We start from the raw sequence: 24,341 nt of genomic DNA, 5'->3' as shown, positions 1-24,341 counted from the left end.
TAACACACTTTCCTGCTCCCTGTCTCCCCTCCACATGCATGAAAAGGTGCATGATGATAGCTCTCCCTCAGCTGCTTCAGTGAGTAGGAGGGGTCGGAGGTCCTGCTCATGAGGCTTCCCCTGGCCATGCACCATCACCTTGAAGATCAAACATGGCAACTTGAGCAGTCAACTGAACAGTCACTTGAGTTGGGGCTTTGTGGGAAGGCTATGGAGGTACAGAACGGCTTGCACAGTTTTGGTTTTAGTGGGGAGCCGAAAGATTTCAGCTGCGGGTTGTGTGTTGCTTGGGAGGAGGTGCAGAAAAGACTGCCATGCTCTCACACATTTGTTGTCATACCACCATTTTCAGTGGTAGCATGAGCCCACAACATTTCTGTGGAACAGAGGAACTAATAAAAGTAAACTGTGGGTAATTTTTGCCATCCGTCTGCCCAAGCGAATAGCAGTGAAGCAAACAAAACTCTTAGCATCATGCAACCATGATGCACGTTGCAAAGTATGCTGGATGCTGGACTTAAAAGGTCTCACTGACCACCTCCAGAGGCGCCTGAAGCATCAGGAGGTTCTCCCTCCGTCTCCATTCAGTGCAAAACCAACAAAGCTACTTTCTGCTCCCGCCAGCTAATGCCAGCTCTGCTCTTTGCCCCCCATATCCAAACGCCTTGTGCTTCTAGCTATTCTGCTACTGCAGAAGTCAAACAGGCCATAGGGAGAGAGAGCTTCCTGGGGTTCGAGCTGTATGGATGTAGCCTACTGGGCCGTGGTGGGCCAAATTCTTCAAAGCTTCACTACCCCTGTTCCTTGCAGGCAGAAGTGAAGGCAGGGATGTGTCTGGCCTAGTACTCCCACCACGCTGCAGAAAACTGTGTCATCAGGAATCTGCGGGCATGGGAGGGCAGCTGTAAGCCACAGACTGCCTTGGCTGCTCTCTCTGGGACAGGCAGGCTTGCTTTCCTCTATTGCACAGGGTCTTCTGATGAAGAAGGGAGGCCCTGGGGAGGCAGGAGAGAGGAGGGACCCAATCAATGCAGTCACTAGCAGGATCCTCCAGGAAGCAGCTCTTGGTCTGGAGTAGCGGGGAGGGGATTGGCAACAGCAGCTCCTGCTGGCAACCAGTTCCCTTCAGAGCCACCACCAAATGACACTCCCATGTTGACACCTTTGAGCCAGCTGCAGAGGAGGAGGAGGTCACCAAGGACCTCCTCTCACCACCTCCTGCCCCTGTCAACTGCAAAGCACCCAAGGCACCCAAGGCAAGCAGGTGGCAGCAAGCTCCAGACAGGACGCCATGACCAGCTGGGCCTCTTCCTTTCTCCTGGCAGCTGTGGGCATGGGGCCACTGGGCATGCCAGATATCAGGAGGATTATTTTTGCCCCCCCCCCCCCCCCCATTTCTCCTCCCCTGTTCAGAGGGGTCACAGTCATGTTGTTCCCTTACTCTCCTCCCTGCTCAGGTCCTTGCAAGGTACGGGCCATGCTGACCAGCTCAGGGGGTGACATTTTGCTGTTGTTTGACTATTTTCACACAGCCATGTCTGCAGGTGTTTCTCCCATTCAGAATTTTGGCCTTGACCTAAAGTTTCCTGAGATGCTGATGGCCTGTCATAAGGCTGGAAAGGTGCAGCTTGTGTGCAAGTGTTTCACCCAAAAGCCGATGTACAAGGCATGTGGGAAACTGTTCCTGAGATAAGTGTGTGTGGGGAGGGGAACAGGGTGGGAGCTCTCCTCTCACAGAGGGGAGAGAGGAAGGGGAAGGTTTCTGTCCTAAAGGACCTCATCAGGGGCTCTGCTGCCCTGGCTCTTACCAAGTTTCACTCCCACAGCCCTTATCATTCATCATTCATCCCACCACACCCTGCTGCCTGCTGTCACTTCACAGCCAAGCGGCAGGCAGGGCACACCCACTGGCTCCTTTTCCCCCAGCTGCCAGCCTTGCTCCCCCTGCAAACCACTCAGGCCAGAGCTGTGGTGCTTGTCTGAGGGCCGGTCACACAGCGGAGCCACATGCCAAGACTCAGGGATGGCCCCATAGGGCATACAGGGGGTCAGTGCCTGAACAGAGCAGGACAGGGAAGACTCATGCAGAGTGACCGTGCTTGAACTGAGGGGATGGTGGCTGGAATGCTGCTGGGAACAAGCAGGCAAAGCAGCCAAGACACAGGGGCAGCGTGATGGCCTCCACCATACCCCCTCTCCCAGGGGCAGAGGTTAACAGACAACACAGAGACCTACTGGAAATCTCTGAATTAATATATGCGTTACATTTACTCATTGAAGAATGCCTTTATAGGTAATCCCATTTCTCTCTGCCTCACCCGTTCATAGCTGGAAAAGCACCTGGCTTGCTCGCAGGGCACAACAGGCGCCCCTAATTCAAGGAGCGCCAAGGCTGTTTGCATCAGTGTTTGCAGCGCGCCTGCTGTCTGGTAGCTGGATGACCACATGCTCGGCCCACCTGCACCGTTTCCGTGGCACAACCAAGGGAAAAGCAGAGACAGGTCCCGCCGCTCAATACGGCGCTTGTGCTCTGGGGGTGAGGCAGCCTCCCCCGGACAGGCGAGCCTGCCAGCGCCCCAGGCCCCTTCCCGCTGCGGCGCCATCACGCCTTGACCGCGGTTCTAGCTGGGCCGTGTATAATCATGGCGTTGCCATTCTGTATCTACACAGAAGGTTTCACTGAACTGAGAATTCGGACTACTGAGCTCATGCAAATCACGGGTTCTCTGCGTATCGAAATAAGCCAATTCCGCAGCGAGCGACGAAGCCGAGGCCCGCTGAAAAAGCCCTTCTGCCTCCCCAGCGCCTCCAGCGAGGCCTGCACAGGCGCCCACATCGCCCCCGCCCGCGTGACACGGCGCGGCGGGACACCCCACAGGGACTGCCCGCAGAAGCGGCCGGGAAGCGTCCCCAGAGGGGCCGGGCCGCCGCCGCCGCCGCCCGTCACGGCCGCTCCGCCCAACCGCCACCCAAGCGCGCAGGCGCGGGACCTCGCCGCCGCCTGGCGCCCAACCGCCGCTCTGCCCGCCGCCCCGCCCCGCGGGAAGCCGAGCGTGGTGCGGGGCCGCGCTCGCCAGGGGGTGAAGCCCGTGGGTCCGTCACTTCCGGTTGGGCTAGTGGCCCGGCAGGGGAGTGCGGTGCGGTGCGGTCCGGTCCCGTCCCGTCTCCTCTCCTCCGGTGCGGCGCGGTCCGGCCCTGCCCCAGCGACGGCATGGAGAAGCTGCGGCGGGTGCTGACCGGGCAGGACGACGAGGAGCAGGGACTGACGGCGCAGGTACCGCCCGGCGGGGACCTGTTCTTCTTCCCCCTTCCCGCACGGGCGGCCTGGTGGCTGCCGCTAACGGCCGCCGAGCTGCGGCTCGCGGGCCGGCGCCCCCTCCCCCGCGGGCACGCGGGGGGCTGAGTGTCGCCGGCGCCGTGACGGGGGGCCGCTGAAGCCTCCCTGCCCCAGGCCTGCACCGGTGTCCGCGGCCTCAGGCGCCGCCGTGTTCCCGCACTTCCCCCCTGCCCGGCCTGTGCACGCACAGCCGCACCCCGCCGTGTCTGCCTGCGTGTCCGTCCCTGCCAGTAAGCGGGAGAGACGGGGAGGCAAAGGAGAGAGGAAGGTTTGCTCCGTGGGCCGAAGGACGAGGTTTGTGGGCACCAGCCCCTGCCCGGGAGTAAGAGTTTTGGCGAATTTTCGGTGTGCGGAGCAGGTCTTTGTTGTGTTGGTGGCTTGGGGCCCTTTGGTTTTATTTTCCACGTCTTGTTTCAAGATGAAAGGGTCCCCTTGTCTTGTGTGTATTTTTCCTCTTACATGGCCTTGGTACTTGACGATCAGTTAAACGATAGTTTTTCTTTCTAAACTGCTTCTCCATTTCTTTATGCCCCTGAATTTGCAAATGCTATGAAAGACTTTCTCTAGACAGAGATTGTTTGTGTATATTGGGCTGATGTTCCTTTTTTTGCCCCATACTGCTCAAGTACAATTTAACCTTTGTTTTTCTTCCCCGCTATCTTCCTCATTGTCGGGTACTTTTTTTTTTTTTTTGCTGCGTTTGAACACCATACATCTCTGAGACTTCACTTCTAGGTTGAAGCAAAGCTGAGCATACTTATTAGGAACGATATATACCATCAGCTCCCTTTTAATTGGTGTGACTGCAGGTCAAAGTGCCCCCACATCATGGAATATCTTGATATTATGTGCTACAGGATGCTGGAGCACAGTGGAGGAAGCTGGAACATAGAGCAGCCTGGATCTGAGCTACAGCTAATAAACCTTGGTGAACCAGCACAGGCTCAGTATAATTGGTGTCTATGGCATAATATTATCTCCAGCAGCGTGCTGCTGACATGCTTCACTTCTCTTTGCACCGAGTTGCTGCTGGTCGTCAGGTTTTATGGCCTTGGCCTCTTTGCGCAGTAAAGCAGCTAAATTGTATCCATACGTGATTGATTCTGGAAGCAGTGTAGCATCTGTGCCCTTTTACACCAGAGCTGGCTGGGAGCATTTGGGAGGGATGCTTCGCTTTCTGATCTTATCATCAAAGAAATAGTTACATTTCTGTTAACCTTAGTTCAATTCCAAGAGAGTTAATTCATCTGCCATCCCCAGGCACGTTTCACATGAGACACATGATAGTGACATAGAGTTCTCCTCTACTTGATGCTGTGATGTTTGTTTTAAGGCAGCAATCAATAGATAAATGCCTAAGTATTTAATAATTTTATATTTGAGGTGTATATCCTGAGAAGGAGAGAACTGAACTAAGAATGTATCATTTGTTAAATGTCAGTAACTAAGCTATATATGATTTGATTATTGCATGTAGTGATGTTGTTAAAGCTGGAGAAGACTTTAAATAGGAAAAATCTGCCCATATTTAAAGCCTATCCAGTACATGACAGAAGAAAACATATAAATATGCCTTTGGTGTACTGCAAAGGAGCTTCATGCTGAGCAGATGAACCAGAAAGATCTTCTTTAAAGTAAATAAATACCCACTGAAGGAAAACTCAAGTGTTTAGGTTAGGCAATGTCTCTATTGTAGGTTTCTCTCAAAGTAGCAATTTATTTCTAGAGCACTAGGAATCAAGCCTCTTTTTAGTGAGGAAATTCACGTGTGACACTCACTAAAGCTACAGCTGAATGGTGTTGACTATTTTTAAAGTGTGTGTAATAGAGCAAAAAAGTATGTGCACCCATGCAGGGAAGAGCACTTTTTAAGAGGTAAGGTTGTAAAAGAAAATACAAGGTTATGCATTTTGTGTGTAAAATCCTCAACTGTTTTAGATGCCCTTTCTGGAACTGAGTCATGTGTTTGGTTAAAAACAATGGCTCTCTTTGGAATAGCTGATAGTTGTGTAATAGCCATCATATGGTTTATGTTCATAGATGTCTCTGTATTGTGCTCCTTGATTTTTACAGAACCATTACTGTGAAGTCAGCAGTAATTCCTGTTAAGTAAAGTAGAAGAAAAGTGTATAGTGAGACAATTGTGTGATGATTCAATGAAGTCTTTCTGTACTTTCTAAACTCTTCAGGTGACCAACTGTCGCTTCTTGCTTCTTTAGATCAATTATTCTAAATATTTTTTAAAAAAAAGGACTTAAAGGAATTTATTACAAAAAATCAATAATAAACTGTAAATGTACCAGTGTAATGATGTTGTCAGGGCAACATTATGCCGTTTAGTTTTATCAACACCAAAACTAATATAAAATCAGTCTGACACATTGGCTTGTTTTCTGGCTGTAGTTTCATGACAGTCGTCAGTTGACAACTGCTTAAAGCATTCAACAAGGTTTTAGCAAGGAGGAATAGACCAGATATTTACATTTCTTATATTTTACTTATATTTGTTGACAAAAATATATATCAGCCTATTAGGGAAAGATCAAAATATATCTCTATAAATATTTTTTGAAGTATCACTTAGGAAGTCAATTCTGCAAATGTACTCAACATTTCTTTGAAATTGAGCTTTCTCCATTACTTGGGTATTTGTAATTTACTATCAAGAAAAGATGTAATTGTTAAATTCTAGAATCTTTCTTAAAACCTGTAAAAGAAAGTGCTCCTATTTTTTTGCTTGCCCACATGGAAAACTTTTATAAGATAATTAATGTATGGGGGGAGCCTAGGTAGATGTTCAAAACCACAAGAAATGTTTTTGTATTTGAAATGTAGGATGGAGATTAACATTCTTATGATTTGCTGGGTGTCCATAGCAAGCTATTCAGTAAAGACACTGTTATCTGTCACTTGCAACTTGTGTCTTAGACTATTGCAACACCGTTCCTTATGTTTCAGGAAGTCTGCCTTCCAGATTCTAGTTTCCACTTAGTTTCCTCTTGATTTCTGGATGTCTTGGTAATTTCTTTGATGTAATATTTTCTTGGAATATCCTGTGAATAAAAATCTTTGCTTCTTGCCCAGGAGTTTGGCATTAAAGCTTAGCTGTAGGAAACTAAGGGTTTCTATTTGTTGATTTCTGTTTCTTTTTTCTTTTTATTGCTTAGAAACAAGCTGATAAGCACTATAGCAAGAAGGGTATGTTTTACAGGAATTCCCTTGCCACCATCACTGCCCAGTTCTCCATATGAATCTTTCCCCAGATGTGGAATTTGCATGGCAATTTTTTCAGTCTTTGAAGTAAAAGCTTCTGCTAATGCAAATATCGTAGAGTGTAATGACAGCTCTTTTTATCTGAAATGTAGGATTAGCTGTACAGCTTATGTCAGACAATAAAAAAAGTCCTTATCACCCTTATGTTGTTTCCTGCTTTTGTTGCACAGGCAGCTTAGACTTACTAACTTTTTCTTAGGGTTCTGGTTCATAGTCTCTGAGTGTAGGTGTAAGAAACTAAGTTGTTACTTCAGGGTGTCTCACAACCCCTGTAAGAGAAATTACTGCTCCTGCAGCACATATGGCAGAATGGGCAGGCACTGTGTCGGGTCCTCAACTTTTACAGATTGTAGCCTGGCATTTTAGCACAAGCTGAAGTCTGTGGTTTAAGCAGTTGAACTGTGCACCTGTTACTCAACTTCTGCAGCAAGGTGCTTCACTACAGGGGTGAAACAGACATCTCGGAAAGGTAACCTGTTCCATTGCTTCCATGAAACCTAAAAAGTATTAGATATCAGGGACTAAGAAAATGCATTACCAGATCTCCAGTTTCAGGATTTCAAACATTGCATTAGGTTCAGCTTGATAACATAAATGGTGATGGCATCAGGAATGGCTGGAGGATTAGCCTTCATTTTAATGCCAATTTATTTAGTTTTATTATTACAGAGAATGCTATGTTGTGGTGCTCTGGCAGCCCTCATGCCACAGCTTATCTTCCTGCAGTTCATGTGCATGTATTGTCAATCTAAGTTTTTAAGAATTAAATCCATAAAATTTATTAAACTAGTTTTGAAATAATATTTTAAATCTTGTGGCATTTTTTGTTCCGAGCCTTTGTGTGGTTCACTTATTTATGGTGTTGGTATTTTTTCCACCTAATAACTGTTAGGGATTTAAATGAAGATAAAGCTGTTTTCAAATTTGTATGAAAAATGAAATTTCCTGGTAGTTGTTTCAGGAACACGGTCAGATATTAAGACTAGAAGTAGAAGTAAGTGGTAGCAACATGCCTGATACACCTGAAAAAACTATTTACCTTCATCCTTTCCTTGTTTTCTAGGCAATCTGAAATGCATGCGTTGGGTGTACTGATAGTATTGGCCCATCCACACTTCATTTCTGAGCAGGGATGGAAAGGATTTTTACTTTTTTTTTTTTTTTTTAATGCGTGTGATTAGTTGCATGAATAGGTGTAACTAAAAGTATGATTCAAATAGGTATCTTCAGTTACGTACTATCAGCTCTTCCTGTACTTCTTACATGTATAGGCATTCAGGAATATGACTATCAAATATGATTTCAAATACTAAACCATCTTTCAGTTACTGTTTTTGTCTATTTCTTTAATGCGTGCATAAGGATAAAGAGTTGGACCTAACAAGGTAAGCTGCATCTTCTGACCTTTGGGAAGTTCTGTCTTAACTGCTGAACACAGGGAAGGGGAAGGAAAATTCAGAACAATATTGTATCCCAGCTCCGTGTCTGCTCAGACAGTATGCAAATGTAAAAGATTATTTTTAGTATCCTGATCCCCCTTCTTAAGTAAATATTCAAAGTATTTAATTTGATTAAATAAGGTTAGTGATTTTTTTTTTATATAAGTAGAAAGTAGTCCAAGATATTCCTTGTTGACATACGTTCAGATGCTGATTCATCACAGCACATAAATGTGTGCTTGTATGTGGCCCTTTTTTATTAAACTAGGTATGGATTCTTCATTTCTACAGATGTAAAATCATTCTAAGCAGTAACCAAATGTCATTCATTCACTTGCCACTACCTGAAAGAGAAATTTCTCAAAAGAGTAGGAGAAACATCAAACTCATTGGTTGGGGAAGCCCTAACTTGTGTATTTGGTTAATAATACTGGAATGAAAGTTACCTGTAGACTAGATAACAAAAGGGCAAGTTTGCTTGTGTCATCTGAACAAACAGGAAAGTTAGCTTTTTATAGTCATCTTACGTAAGCTGAAGCAACACTTTGCTTAACAGACCAGTTTAGAATAGAAAGTATATTTAATTTTAGTGACCTGGAGTAAGCTGAAATACATTGTTCTTACAGCATGGGTGGAGAAGATGAGCTGAGCAGATGTAACTATTCACTTCTGCTGAAAGGGGCGGTTGTTCTGCCAGCTGTGTGGCCCTGCGTCTTTCCTTATATCAGCCCTGTGGCTTTTCTGACATCTTGCTGAGCTGGTTTGGCTCATTAGTCTACCATAGGACTAAGTCATCAGAATAGAAGGAACACTAGTTCTTTTTCCGCTTCATGAGTTGTGTCAGCTAGCTCAGCTCATTGAAGGATTTTACAGGTTCTGGAGTCACACTGGAGAAGCAGGAAGTAAAATGACCCCTTTCAGCAAGTTAGCTGTCTGATGAGACAAGCTGTGTTAGTCTGCCTGCACCTGCACCTTGTAAGGAACAGTAATTGAAGTGGTATCATAATGCTTGCGGTGGATACTTGTACAAATATGTATAATGAATCTGTCTAGTAACAGGAAAAGGTAGTAATGTCTATAGGAACATAGAGTGCTGCACAAATAGATACGTTCATCTGCAAATTGCTAGAAGGTCCATTCATTATTCTGCTTTAGGTACAATTGTGATAATTTTCAATTGTAATTGTATGGTGAAAAGAAAGTCTGTTTGAAAGTGCAGTGGTAGTGCTTGAGTGCCAGGATATACCTTCACGGGTTTTGTCTTTTTTGTTTGTTTTGGAAATATGTTTCCAGATTGCTAATATAATTTCTTAAACTGAAATAGTTAATATGCAAACAACTGTTAAGCAAGGTAAAATAATTGTTTCTGTCTAAAAAATTATTTTGTTTGGAATTAAGGACTTCAATAGTAAAGAAAAAAAAATGTCCTTTAGATTGTTCAAAACTGGGTTTGTAATACCCTTTTTTTTCCTCTCCTCCTATTAAGGTCCTTGATGCCTCAACACTCAGCTTTGGTACTCGAGTCAAATGGTTTGCCATATGTTTTGTTGCTGGCATTGTGTGTTCTATTCTTGTAAGTAAAGTTTGTTGTTTTTTTTTTCCCCCTGTACTTTATTAATGTTCTACAGGAGAACCTCGTTTGCACTCATACTTTATATGTGATTCTGTGTTTGCTTTATCCTGCATCCTAAATTTTGTATGCATAAATTTAACTGGACATTAAATGTATAATTAGCATGTAGGGGCTGTTCTGTAAATTATGATTTTGACCATCTTTCTTCCATTCACAGCAGAGAGCATTTTTATTGTAGCGTAATAAAATTTCTTACTAAAAGGTTTGAACACTGACAAAATATTAATTTGGATTATGAGTGGTGTACTAGGAAAGAGCTTTTGTAGTTGTTTACTGTGTACCCATCTTATTTTTATTCTCTTCAATAAAAGGAGAAAAGGAGGGGGAAGCTTGAAAGGTTTTTAAAGGCTGAAGAAACCACAAGTGTAACCTGTCCCACTCACAAATCAATAGGTGATGACTGTGGTAGCATGTTGACACTTCCAAAACCTACTGCATTCCTATTGATCTCACGGTCAGCAAATCATTTGTTCATTCTTGAACGTGAGGTCTTGGCAGGAGACTCAAGCCTGCAGTTAAAAGTTGAGATCTATTAATTGATTGGGTCTGTCAAAATCTGACACAGGTAATATGCAGTACAAAGCAGTTCTTCATCTGCATGAAAAGTCCCAGAAGCAGGTGAAAAATATCCTGGGGAAGTATCCAGACTGCTGTTTTTGTTTTTTCTTTCTTTTTTTCTTTTTTTTTCATTGTGAAGTAGCATGTTACTTCTGATGTAAGCTAGTCAGCAGCCTTTGGCTACTGTGTGTGGATGACACTTGCAGGTTTTGTGGAGACTGTCAGGCAGATTGTCTTGACTTGTAATGCATTCTGGTAGTAGGATGGAGAAACTTGTCCTGTGTGTATTGGTTTCTGGTTTTGCCATTATTTAAATGACTGCTGCTGCTCTTTTATTTACCATGAAAAGTTTTTAAACTGAGGAAACTTAAGTAATGACAGGAAGAAGCAGCTGTGGAGGAGCAATCGGTTGATTTTTTTGAGGCACTCACTTAGAGATAGCCACTTGCTGAGTTCTCCTGCAGGTGGAAGCTTCTGACTCTTTATCAAAAATTGTTAGACTCCCCGAGACCCAGAGGTAAACCAGAACAATTGCTGGTCTTACCTATGAAAGGTCTTATTTAAGTGGTAATCAGTTCAGTAAAGGAACTGGAGAGTGGTATTCTTCATATTGATATCTGTGCCCAGTACAGTGATGCAAACTCTGGCCAGATGCTCATGTTGGAGAAGGGGCAAGCTCTAGGGAGGGAGCTCAAGGTTGGGTTGGAATATCCCTTTTTTAGGGTTGCTTAAGCATTATTTGGTTGACTCCGCCTCCCTCCATTTTTTTTTTTTTTTTTTTGCAAGTAGTATTTAACCAATATAATCACAAATTTTAGTACACACCACGTTTGTGCTTTAACACCTATTTCTGGACAGGTTAACATCACTTTTTGCTGCTATGTTTTTAGTGTTAATCTTTGTGCTTATTCTATATCACATGGTGTGAAACTATGAAACAACAAATAAAAGACTTTAGGATCTCGGTTTCCTAAAGTTTCCTGGAGTTATCTTGAGCTTGATAGAGAAGAGTCAAAACTCTGCTAGTGTGTTTGTGGACCTCATATCTTGAAGAGTTTGGAGGCAGCTCCCTAGCTAAGCTTTGCTACGTGAAGCTGAGAGCTGGCAACTCCACCTTCTCCTTCAGATTACGGACCTTTTGCTGCAGCATTAGGGAGGCCCTCAAAGAAATGCTCAGGTCATCCCTTACAGGTCTGTACCTGATCTTTAGATCTCATATTCTGCAACATGATATATTTATTAAGTTCTTGGCTGGCCAGAATTGCAGGTGGTGTTTTTTCTTTAGTCTCTGCAAAGTGTCCATAGGCTTTACTTGTAGAATACAATTACACTCTTCTCTTGCACCTTTCCATGATTGCTTGTACTGTGCTCTGTGCAAACTGACACCACAGATTTCCACTGAAATTGCAATTGGGTAGAATATAGTTGCTTTTTTTGCCCGCCCCCCCCCCCCCCCCCTTTTTTTTTTTTAGGACAGAGTGTCCACATCACAGCTTTAAAAAAAAAAAAAAAGTTAAAAACCCAAGAAAACAAAAAACCCATGCTTTGTTTTTAGTTTAGGCTATATTTCTCCCTGATCATCGTAGGGACTATGATCAGCAGAAGGCTTTGGATTTGTTTTCTATGTTTAGTGGAAATAAGAGGTGTCTGGAAGTAAGAGTTCTAAAATATTTCTGTTCAGCCTCAATGTGTATCTAGACTGTGAATCCAGATGGTTGATTTCAGGAGAAAGGAGATGGTGGATTGGTGGATATTAGTGTGGCTTTATGACACTTTTTCCTCTGTGTGCAGAGGTGTATGAGGTATAGTGGGGCACTGTAACAAAACTGAAAGTGTCATAGATAGAATATAAAAGTACAAATAAATGTTATAAACAATATAAATAAACATTGCCTAGTTGTAAAAATATTGTGAAATAAAGTAAACCAATACGTTATTTTGCCAGTAGGTGGCAATGGAAGTATGCTGAACGTTGACTACTACAAATCTGAGAACAGTATACCTTGCTGCTATATGTTAGAATGACACTCTTCATAGCCTGAAAATATCTTTATAGACTATAAAATTGAAATAAATTGAATTAACTAATTACAAACATACAAATAACCTATCTTTTATAGGGAACAGCATTGCTATGGCTTCCAAAGGGTATCAAACTTTTTGCAGTGTTTTACACCCTGGGAAATATTGCTGCGTTAGCCAGGTACGATTTCTTAATTATTGTTATTAGAAAAGTACCCTCCTTTTCATCTACACTTCCATTTGCTTTTACTCTAAAATGGTATCTATGTTGTGTATAAACAACGTTGTTTTCATATTGAAATGCTAATAGCATAAAATCTTGTTTGTCTTACAGTTTTAAGATTACGATAATTAGTGAATATCAGTTATTTACTTGTTATAGCCCCATTGTGATGTCTTACGTGATTGTTCTGTGGACACATCACAACTGCTATCTGAAGCATGAATAACAAGTTGGTGGCCCTTTTGTACTTTTTAAGCCCTTCTGCCAGGTACAGAGGTACCTCAGTTTCAGGGGCAAACTGGTAGTCTGCCCACTGTGGGGATGCTTTGTTACTGGAAGGAGCTTTTTGCTTTGAACGGAGAGATCATCCTGTTTCTAGGAAAACTCTTTGAAAAAGGAGAGGTTCAGGAAATCATTTTGACTCTAAGGCGAGGCAGAATCTAAAAATCGTTCACAGTGTATTTTTAAACTCTATGCTTGGTTCTTTGCAGTGTTCCCCATAGCAGTTAGTCTTCACAGATTTGCAGAAAGGACCTCCTAGGGTCTAAACCTCTTCTTTCACTGTTTGAAAGACATGTAAGAAACAACTTAATGTCAATAAAGTATTTTCAGTTTCTGTTTGTGTTCCTTCTTACTATCTTAGCATAGTTGAAGCATGGTCACGGGACTCAGAACCCATGGAGTCTGGTCTTGACCTTCAGGGACTCTGTGACTTAGTCAAGTCACTAAACTCTTGAATCAAAGCATTGATAATCTGTTAAAACTCTGTCAGTGTGACATTAACATTTGAGAAATGTGATGGTGTACTGCTTTTGCTCAACAAATTTGTTAGGGGACAAAAATGTTTATACTGGAATTGAGTCTCATTGGTATAACTATTCCATCTTATACTAAAACAAGACAAAGTTAATACTGGAGGTAGGCAAAACTGAGCATTTCCCTTTCTCTCCGTTATGTTATTCTTTATTCTTTGTTGTTGGTTTTTTGGTTGTTTTTTTTCTTACCTAGTACTTTGGGTGTGTTTTCACTGCTTCAAATTAAATTAGCAGTTTAGAAACTTTGTACTAATCAAGTCTAATTGTCAGTGAACTAAGAGGAAAGCTTTCACAGACTGGTATGTCTTTTAGGAGAATGCTGAAAAACTTTAGCCTGGACTCCAACTAAAATTAGAAGTAAAAAGAGGCCCCCTTCCCCTTCAGTAGTCCTTCTAGATAGAAACAACAGGCAACTGTGTTCTAAGAATGGTAGGAAATTACAATAAAGTCCCAAATTGACAAGGAGATTTAAGCTTTTTCAGGCTTGTTTGCAAGTCTGTATTTAAAACAAACGTGGTTACCACTCTTACTAAATAGTCCTGTTTAGCCTGTTTTTACTGTGATTTTCTAGCCACAAACATGAAAACAATGACGCTTATTTGATTATTCTCTGAGATGATGGGTGTATCTTCTACAGAATGTGTTGTATATGAGAAATACCCTGTCTAAGTGGAGGACCTCTAGATTTTTTCCAGCTTTTCTGCTCCCTATGGATTCTCTCCTATATCTGGAGAAGCTCTTGTGATGTCTGACCTTCAATGCTAATCAGGCTAGCATCAATGCACTTTGCTTTCTATATTTTTTCTGCCTATTTTATGTGGCCTGAACATCCCTCATTTTTACTACCATATTTTCATCATCCCTGTCCTTCCACTAGCTAACTAATTTTTTATTCTAGTTCTTCAGGTCTCTTTTTTTTTTTTTTTTGTCTTAATTTAATTTTATGGCCCAGCAGCCAAGATAAAAAAATATTGACAAAAAGTTAGTTTGGATTGCAGTGAATTTAAAATATTTTTTTTCTTTTGAATTGAGAAAACATTTTTTTTCCATTTAATACGGACTTTTGAAGTCTGTCTACGCAACTTAAAGCAGAAAAACAAAGTGAAGAGAAGGGGATATATACACAAAGTTGCTGGTAGGGGAACATCTGGGTTCATGGGTTCAGTTTACTGCTTGGGACATGGATTCCCATATTTCTTCTATCTTAGAAGATGCATGCTTCACCAGGCTTATGACTGCTTTCAGGAGGGAACTCTACCAAACTCTTCCCTGCTACTGATTGTTTCATTTCATATAAATAAATATTAACTAGAAAAAGATTAAACTAGGTTTCCTACTCTGTAGTAAAGCATTCAGACCACCGCAAGGTTACAGGCATTCTCACTCTCTCACTAAATATTTTCTACAAAGCAGAATGGCTTCAGTGACAGGGAAGGAAGAGACTCATCTCAGAATATTTGAAGCCAGATAATTACTCCTACAGTTGTGAATTCTTAGTTCACATCGCATTTCTTTGCAAGAACAGGTACAGCATAGCATTGCTGATGGCTTTCATTCTTCCTTCAAGTTAACTACAGAGTGGAAGAAAGCAGGAGGATTTAATAGAAACTACTAAGGTTTTTTTTTTCCTTCTTTTTTTGCTTGCTGAGTTTGGGCAAAGAGTTAGAGCTTCCCTGTAATATTGATTGTAGTTACTTGCTCACTGCCTGGGTAAGAAGTTTATTGTTAAACAGCAATTTTCTACAGAAGTTTGGTCTTTGTATTCTTTGCATTATTTTGGCCAGTCAGTTCTTAGAACAGCCTCAACATGAAATCCACTAGACTTCAATTTGACAACCATCTGCTATAACTGGTAATGTTTTGGAAAGAATTTCATGACCAAGGGTGACTCAATACATAAGCTGTTTCCAGGACTAAATTCATGGACTATTTCACCTTTCATTCTAGTGGGTCTCTGTTGCTAAACACTGAAATGCCTTTTTTAAAGCCTTTGTACTCATCTAACTGTTGGTAAACTGGTTAATTACCTATTGTCTTTTGCAAAGATTTATTTGAAAGTGATTTACCATTTGTTTTGGTTTTTCCCTCCTATTAGTACATGTTTCCTGATGGGGCCTGTGAAGCAATTGAAAGCAATGTTTGAGCCAAAAAGATTAATAGCTACAGTTGTGATGTTGGTAAATATACTGTCTTTACTTCCTTTTGCTAAAAAGTTTTCCTTTAGCCTCAAAGCTAAATCTGAGGCTTTACTAAAGAGAGGTTATTTCTCAGTCTAACTCTTCTCTGTACTGAGAAACAGTAGTCAAGCTGATTAGCTCTGTATATCATAAAGATTATCTAACTCCTTTCTATGAGCTTGTGGTTTTGTTGTTTATGTTTGTTTTGTTGGGGTTTTTTTTACATTAATCATTTGGAGTAAAGTGTTCTTTACTAAATATTTCTTACTAAATGCTAATATTAGGTTGATTATTTTAAATTTGTTTTCTAAAACAATTTATTCAAGAACCAGACTAGAGAGAGACTTTTCAGCTACTGTGAAAAATCAGCGGTCACCAAGTCTAGGTTGACAGTTGTTTGTTTGCTGCAGTTCTGTTTGTATAGCTTAGTGGTTCAGCACTTTCAAAGCAATGGAGAAAATTAATTTCTCTCTCCCAAAGTTCAGGAAGCCACATGTTCAGCTTCACACTTCTCCATTGTGAGGTCCTTGGCTCCTTTACTTCCCTGACCATCATTTCTTCTTCCAGGAGGATGGAAAAAACAGCCCCGTCCCCAATCTCAGAATTCCTATCCCAAAACTCTGTATTAGGTAGTTAAAAACAAGTTTCTGCCCTTGCTGCTTCTCTGTTTTGTACTTATTTTCTCTCTTGTTCCTCCTGATTTGTTTCAACTTTTATTTTTGAAATGCAGTTGGCTGTCCTATTCTCCCTATCATATAGCTTTCTTTTCTGGTTGATTACAGCTGATGAGGATAAGAAACCCTCATGAATTCTTTCTGGATGGCTGTCATATGGGTTGTATATTCTTTCTGTCACACATTCACATGAAAAAAAGAAGTTATAATCTAATTTGAGAAGCTCACATTTGCCCACATCTTTTGGAGAAGTGACTTGATCCTTGCTTGGACTCCGAGCCTTGTTAAAGAGGTGATGACTTGCCATCTCTTCCAAATTGTACTGAGTTACAAGTCCTAGGGAAGTTATGTTTCATAGGTCTGCAGTAAAAACATCCAAGAATATCTCCAATTGTCTAGAGTGTCTGTTTGCTGAGCATGAATTCTCCAATGCTTTACAGCTGTGGGCTTTTTCTGGTCAAGCTGAGGGCCTAAGCCAGACACTAAAACAGCCAGCACAAAAATTATTTGCCCTGTTACCCTGTCATCCACTGCATTCAGACATGGTGACAAAGAAATAACTTGCTTTCAAAGCTGTAGAAACAAGACACATCAGGGAAATGGAAAGAGAACAGAGAGTAGAAAAAACATCACAGACCTACTTACGTGTGCAGAGAAGCTACCAGCAAGGTTAGGAAAAGGCAGAATAAAAGGTTTCATCTAATGGGGAACAGGAACATTGGATGAGAGCTAAAACTGTTAGGATGGAAAATTTCAGTAATACAGAGAAGAACTGGTAAAATTCTAAAGTTTAGAAAACTTTTGATGTGGTTGACTGTTTTCTTCCCCATCATAACACAAAGCTAGAATTGTAGGCAGCTCAGGAGTCACAAATACGTTTGGAAAATTTCAAGAGTCTGTTATTTTTATTTATTTCAATAAAATGCAAAAAAAAATTTTTCAGTGAAAAATAATTTAGTTTTGTTCTGTTTTCTACCATGTGTAATGACAAATTGGAGGGAGCCAGGTGAGATTTAGTGGAGAAGTTCGAAGTGATGCTTGTACAAATGGTGTGATTAGTTGGGCATAGTAAACCATATCATTGAAATGTTCCATCAAAGGTGTGTAAGTAGCTACAATAAAGCTTCATGTGAGCTTTTTCACTGTGTATGAAGCAGCTGCTCCCTAGTGGGCTCTTCATTACTGTCAGGTGATGAAAAACACTGGCAGAAGCAGCAGAGCCTGTGTTTGCCAAATACCTTAATTGTGAATGGGTGTTCATAATAATGAACACCCATTCACAATTATAATGGGTTGTTCATAGTGATGCACATAGCTTTCTTTTCAGATGTTGATGTTATGAATACTAGATCCAAAATGATACTACATACTGAAATAATAGAATAATAGTTCCCAGACTACTTGGTTGCTTTCAAGCAAGCTTTATCATCTAAGCCCACCTCTTAATAGACCTAACACATAAGGCTACACAGACCTGATTATACTCTTCCCAATTCCTGAAGTCAGTTCCTGCCTCCTTTTCTTCTAAGACTTGTCCCAGCCCTTCTGGCCATGGAGCACACCATCCTGTGCTTTGGAAAACACCACTTTACATGGAGTTCAGCATATAGTTGCTGTGTGACAGCCTTTGGCTCTGCTTGTTTCATGAGTCAATTCTGAAAATGCTGATTACCCATTGAAAACATGAAAATAGTTACTGTATTTGCTTTGTTGTGTATTTGAGTATTTATTCTTTTTTTTTTCCTCTCCTGTCATCTCTCCCCAGCTTTGCCTAGTATTGACTCTGTGTGCTGTATTCTGGGTAAGTGAGAAGACTTCGTCCCTCTAAAGAGCAATCTAGCTTGGTTAGTTTATTAATTATATTACAGGTTTAACATACAGTTCAGTTGTAGAGGAAAAATGAGCTTGTGTGTGTGGTATTTTTGTTTTCAACTGCAGTTGAGTTTAGGTGGAGTGATGAGCCTGCTGGCTACAAAGCAAGTGCACCTTTCCACATGCATGTGATGTAGATGAGAATACAAAATCTAGAGCATCAGGTTCAGTCTGCAGACCTCTGGAATAAGAATTAAGAAAAGCAAGTTAAAATATACTTTCATCTTAGTGATGTGTACTTATGTCAGAGAATATCAGAGAATATGTAGTGGTCTTTAGAAACAATGGGTACAGAATGTTAAATGGATTAAGACAAAGGAAGAGACACAGAACAAGTACCTTCAGGCATCTTGGACTGAAAAACTGGCTGTAGTTATGTTCCATAGAAGTAAATATGTAGCAGAAATAAAATTCCATATTTGCAGAAGTACAGTATCATGAATGAAAGTGAAAGTGTTAGCATTGATGCCATTAAGTGTTTTCAAAGCTAGAGAAGGTTTTCATAGCACGATGCTAATGGAGTGACAGATAAAATGAATGAAAAGTTGTTAGAGTGGAAAGGAGTAGCAAATTAAGTTAAGACAAGGAAATTTAGGCATTGTCACTTAACTAAATTTTTGGCTGAACAGGCTGTTGCAATTGTTTACAGTATAGACTGGTGCAAAATGAACTAACTTGCAATATTTGCTTTATTTTTACTTAGTGGAACAAAAAAGGTTTGGCGATGTTATTCTGCATATTGCAGTTCTTGGCAATGACCTGGTAAGATTCTTAAAATTCATTTTAATTTCTTCTCCCTGCCCCTACACCCACATGATTATAAACCTATATATATATATATATATATGCATAACATAAGTGTGCCCAAATGCTAGTCTCGATCTGTTTTTCTAAGCTAGGCTGTGTAACTTCAGCAAAATCTATATGCAGTTGTCTTGCAAAAATGGTAATTTTAAGTATATTCTGCAATGTGTGAACTTATTTGAGGCATTATGAAAGGAATATATATGTAAGAAATTTCTCATGCCTTTTCCCTGTTGTGAAAGTAACTGTATATTCATGTGCCCCGCTTTTGATTATCTCCCTTTTTTTTGAGTTCTAACTAAATATTCATTTTTTGAAGTGGTGGAAGAAACTAAATAACATTTTCATAGGGTGTGTCCTGCACCAAGAATATTCAGTGGCACTGGGTAAAGAGTGGGTGGATGTGAGAGGGTAAATTTAGTGCAGCAGGTATTTATAATGACCATCCAGATGCACTCAAGGGCTAGGCTTGGGAATGTGTGAGCACAGTTAGGTGAATGCTTGCAAGCCTAGCAGAAGTTTTGGAAGTTACTGCTTTCTCCATAGAGATACAGCTGAACATACTTGGTCTCCTTGTCCCAGGTGAATTACTTGGTACTAACTCTTAGGCGATCCAAGGTGACCACAGTTCTTGTTTGAACTTGCCCTGAATGCACAGTGTCTATACTGAACTTGGATCTGAGGACAAATAACCATTTGTTCAGGATAGGGACTGTTGGGCATCGCTCTGGGCCCAGGCAAATGCTTGATACTAGATAAAGGCAACATTGCTAACTCAAACTACGTTCTACGTGTTTACAGCAGACAGCTTTACATTTAAGTGTCCTAGAACTTGATCAGGCTGGGCATGAAAACAAAACATAGCCTGGAGGCTTGTGAGAAGCAAGTTTCAGAGGATAATAGAATTATCAGCTGTTTGAGTCTCACAGTTGTGGCGTACTATTCACACTACAGCATATATCTGTATTTAGAGTTACATAAATAATATGATTAGGTATATATTTGCATAGTAATGTATATTGTATTTTAAACTGGAAAAAGTTGTCTCTGTCATCTTGAAGGATACAGTTTTCCCAGAAATCTGCACTCCTTTTGGAACTGGTGATAATAAATCTGCTTTAAGTTTATGTGCAATAGAAGTTACAAACTATATTAAAAAAAAAAAGGAAAAAGTAAACCAGGAAATCCTTGGTAGTATGTTTAGTTCTTGTCCAAGCGTGTCTTCTTTTCTCAGGTAAGCATTAAATTGAGTAGGTAACCTTGTTTAAAGTTTTATTACAACAGGTTGCTTTATTAATGCTGGACTAAAGTGAAATAGCTGGGTTCTAGGAGAGACATGAACACTGCCAAATATACTTTTTTCCTCTTTTTTTCAGGTATAGTCTGTCATATATTCCTTTTGCAAGGTGAGTCTGCATAATTACTTCCATCTTAACAAAAGTCAGTTATCTTTATGCTAGGGAGGGGGAAAAAGTCCATAAATTCAGTATGTGAAAAAACATAACCTCCTCCCTTTCCTTTTAATTTTTAGAAAATTACATAGCTGAACTCAAAGTAATGCTTAATATAAGCTTTAAATACAAGTAAAGTGCATAGTAATTCTCTTTGAAAACTAGAATGAAATTTAACAGCACTGAAAATAAATTGAGGTTTTTGTTTAAATTCTCCAGTGATTTAAAAATGCATTGATGCAATAGTGACTTTTCCAGTACTTGCTTAATGCAAGTTGCTTAAAGCAACTTATAGATAACTTATGGATCTGAGGTCTTAGTTAAAAGCAAACAAGCAAGCATAGTTTCAGCTGCCAAGTCTACTTCTGAATTCCTCCATCATTTTTAGGAGGGGCAAAGGCAATGCTTCATGTTAATTTTCATTTTGGCAAGCTTCTCTCTTCCATTTCACTCTTGCTTGTACAAAAAGGGGACAAAAGCTGGCCAAACACATAGTGAAACCACATGCACGTAAACAAACTGAAGAATCTTTTTTTTTTTCTATAATGTTTCATGTAAAATGCAGTTTGGTCTTTCAGCAGTGTGTTTTTTAAGAAAATCAAGTGCTTCCATGTCTGTACATTACTTAATGAGGTTTTCTGTAGTGAAAGTGGGAAAAAAAGAATACAAAGTATTGTCTATCCCTTTCATCTGATATCTTCCTGTAGTGTTTCTGTAACTTTGCCAACAACTCTGTACTATGGATTTTTTTTTTTTTAAAGCTTCAGATTTGATCTAGGGAGGATTAAGCCTTATATATACTTTTTTTTTTTAAAGATGGTAGTGGATAATTACAACGGATTAAATACTTTAACTGAACTCAGGCTTCAAATTGTCATCTTACTATTTCTGACATCTCAAGCTAGCCCAGTAAAAAGTAGTATTCTGAATTCCTGCAGTTCCTGTGGCCATATGACAGTCTCAGTAGGGTCATTCTTCCCCCCCCCCCTTTTTTTTTTTTTTTTTTCAATTGTTCTGCTCTGCACAGAAAACAAGTTGAGCTACTGGTCACTGGTCTTTTCTTCCCTACTGACGGTACTTTAAGTTCTGGTCAGAAAAACATTAGGTGATATGCATCACTTAATTTCTTTGGTTTTATTTGTCTATTAGATTTTATGAGTCAAAGAACTGAAGAACTGCTTTTAGTAGTACAGTGATTTATTTAGGGATTATTGAGTTATTTGCTTATATGGAATGCTATCATAAATTTCTTGTATAGGCTGCCTTTCTTATGGAAATAGTGATCTAAACCATGTTAAGCACCAGTGAACAGTATTATGTAATTTGTTTGAAGTATGTATTTATCTTGATTTCAACAAAATTGTCATTGCTTGATTTCTGTTAAAGGTTTACACTTAACAACAATTTACTTGTTCATGGTTTGGGTTTTTTTTTTCTTTTCAATTAATGGTGGCTCTCCTGCTGGCATGGCAAAAAACCAAACCCCAGAACAACAACAACCACCAAAACCCATACATACAATGACTTTTAAGGAGTCATAATAGTATTTTTCTTCATTTTTCAAATTGACTAACTACAGCATACAAATTCCACTCCTTACCAAGTTGTTACATTTTTGAGAAAAGGAAAAATAAAGGAGACTAAAGTGAGTGATCTAAGTAGAAGAGTCACAAAACAGTTTGCTTGTTGTCAGTTAAAGAAATAGACCCCTTCAGATCTTTCAAACCTGAAGGCTGCGCAGCTCTTCATCCTGCACTGTTAGGACATGCACTTCAAACGCTTCAGCCTGTGCTTTTTTTTCCTGCAGCATGATGGTCTAACTCCAATGTGGCTTGCACTCAAAGCACCTGTGCTTTGCTGATTGTCTGGATTTGGCATGCTCCTCAGCCCTGCCCTCGCTGGCCAGCCTTGTGAAATAAGGCTTTGACCTTTGCTAGGCCACCAAGTGTGCTGCAGAACAATTTTTAACACTGTGTCTGCAGTTTAGCATGCGCTTGAGTGTAAACAGTGTGGAAGACTTAGACAATAAAGGCAGACCTCAGCTTCAGGATGGGCTTGAGCCTTTGCTTTAGCTGGTCCTGTAGATGTAATCAATGTAATGATGGCTGTTAAGATCCCGCATTTGATAAACTATTGATTTTTGTCTTTAGTTTATGTAATATTTTTAATTTTAAATACATAATGGTTGATATGTATGTAAAGAAAATAACAAATATCTTAACTGACACTTTTTTTTCTTTTTAAAGGGATGCTGTGATTAAATGCTTCTCGTCCTGTCTAGGGTAAATTAAAACCAGGAACCACTGTATGCTTTAAAAGGCAACTTTTATTCCTCTGTGAATTTTGCTCGGAAAACTATACTTTTCCACTCATGAAATACCCAGTAACAATTTAGTATTTTCCTTGACTTTTGCATTTGGGGGATTAAATAATTTTTACTCAAAACAGTTTTAAAAATAAGTTGGGTGAACTGTTTGTGTTTACCCTGGAACTTTTAAGCTTTTTTTAACAAAAAAGTACATTTAAATAACTTGTGCAGAGTAGTCTTAAAACTACCTTGCATCCAGTTACACAGTTTATTCCCCAGTGGAGGCAGGCCACTAAGATCTCGGTAGTATATGTAAAGATTTCATTTACAGTTCTGTCTAAAATTTGCAATGTGCCATTTATGTTTGTATATTATTCAGTGTATGCTTTTCCAAAGACAGAGGTTTATAAACATTGTAAAGATTTGGTAAGTTATATGCTCCTTTGAAATGTCTATACATGTGCCTTATGGAAAAAGCTTAATGAGAATATGCGACAGGTCTGTTTAAAGCTTGTTGGATTTTATTAAAAAGCTATATTTTAAATGATTTTTTTCTTTCATACTTAAATACTTTTTACTAAAAGAACTTATGGCTAATAATGTATAAATTATATTTGTGAAATAAATTACTTTTAAAGGAGCCTAAACTTTTTTATTTAGGAATCTTCTATAGAGGGCTGAAAATTTCAGTATTACACTTGAATAAATATGAAAATATATTAAAAAGTGGGATAAGTATATGATTATATCCAAATTTGGTTATTAGATTTGGACAAGTGACTTCAAAGCTTCTTCATGTTAGTATTTAGACAAACTCTTCATTCTGACTTAAACTGATAACAGATTGGAGTGAAATACTGTAATACTTTGCCTGGCTTCACCAAGATGTTCTCTTCTCTAGTTTTTTGCAACTAAGTGCTATTCGGTTATTCAGGAGCAAAGTTAAAACCTTAATGTTTGATGGCTGATGATATATTACAGGAGGTTCTTTTTAGCACAGGTTGGATGTGCTTGATTACCTGTGGTCTAAACCCCAGTTGCTTTGGATTCTCTTTTTTTCTGCTAATCCACAAATAGAAGAAGGAATGGATTTGAAAAGATGTGAGCTGCAGTGTCAGGAAGGGGAAAACCCCTGTCTTTAACTATTCAGGGTTCACGCTAAAGAGATGAATTGCAGTACATTCCTGCTAGATCTCAGTGTATGTTGCACAAAATAGCAACATCATTTGGGGAAGCTGTATAAAGGATGACTGCACAATTTTGCAGCTAAACTGCCAACCAAGCCACACCTTTTAACTGATTAGTAACAATCAGTTGCCAGTGAGGCATCCTTCCTGCTGGTGACAAAGGGACCAGGTAGTCCTGACCCTGCAGCAGGCTCTTGGGCTCGTTAGTACTGTGTGGTGTAGTGACAGCCTCTGCAGCTCTGCCCATCGCAGCCCTCGGGTGCTGGTGGACCCCTGAGTGAATTTTTAGTTCCTTTTAGTTTTCAGTTGGCATTGAGGATGAGCTAGTATGTGTGTAGGTAGTGATGGATGTCATCCTAGAAATGACTGTCACCGCCCCTTCCCCAGTTGCTGCTACTGACCATAACTGGCACTGGGGAGAACACATCCCACTGGTCGGTGCTTCAGGACCAGGCGGTTGTTTGCTCCAGAGTTGGTTTTGCCCATCAGCCACCAGTTCTGGTACAGGATCACCTTCACTGTAATCCTTAATTAGAATGGTATTAGTTACTCGGATTTTTTTTTATTA

At 40.2% G+C, this 24,341-nt stretch overlaps 1 protein-coding gene across 2 annotated transcripts; it reads left to right on the top strand.

Moving 5' to 3' along the window:
* The first annotated feature begins 3,027 nt into the window (after positions 1 to 3,027).
* SFT2D1 (SFT2 domain containing 1) lies at positions 3,028 to 23,226 on the top strand. 2 transcript variants are annotated; one of them, XM_075499114.1, is made up of 9 exons: positions 3,028 to 3,274; positions 8,923 to 9,024; positions 9,536 to 9,622; positions 12,361 to 12,443; positions 15,396 to 15,477; positions 17,917 to 17,952; positions 18,727 to 18,785; positions 20,204 to 20,233; positions 22,525 to 23,226. In XM_075499114.1, the coding sequence occupies exons 2-9, from the start codon at positions 8,986 to 8,988 to the stop codon at positions 22,562 to 22,564; spliced, it is 456 nt and encodes a 151-aa protein (XP_075355229.1). In that variant the 5' UTR covers positions 3,028 to 3,274; positions 8,923 to 8,985; the 3' UTR covers positions 22,565 to 23,226. The 2 variants fall into 2 exon arrangements, with proteins under 2 accessions (XP_075355229.1, XP_075355228.1); XM_075499113.1 differs by lacking the exon at positions 8,923 to 9,024 and having other exon boundaries at positions 3,033 to 3,274.
* The last annotated feature ends 1,115 nt before the right edge of the window (positions 23,227 to 24,341 follow it).

The sequence above is a fragment of the Mycteria americana genome, chromosome 3 (genome assembly GCF_035582795.1).
Source record: "Mycteria americana isolate JAX WOST 10 ecotype Jacksonville Zoo and Gardens chromosome 3, USCA_MyAme_1.0, whole genome shotgun sequence".
NCBI lineage: Eukaryota > Metazoa > Chordata > Aves > Ciconiiformes > Ciconiidae > Mycteria > Mycteria americana.
The sequence above is the reverse complement of the archived record's forward strand: the minus strand, read 5'-3'. Positions and strand labels throughout refer to the sequence as shown.

What these genes read in the sequence shown, in the direction of transcription:
- SFT2D1 (XM_075499113.1), top strand. Translation starts at nt 3,212, where the DNA reads ATGGAGAAGCTGCGGCGGGTGCTGACCGGGCAGGACGACGAGGAGCAG. An exon ending in AGCAGGGACTGACGGCGCAG is followed by an intron (nt 3,275 to 9,535) that starts GTACCGCCCGGC and finishes CCTCCTATTAAG; the next exon opens with GTCCTTGATGCCTCAACACT. An exon ending in TCATATATTCCTTTTGCAAG is followed by an intron (nt 20,234 to 22,524) that starts GTGAGTCTGCAT and finishes TTCTTTTTAAAG; the next exon opens with GGATGCTGTGATTAAATGCT.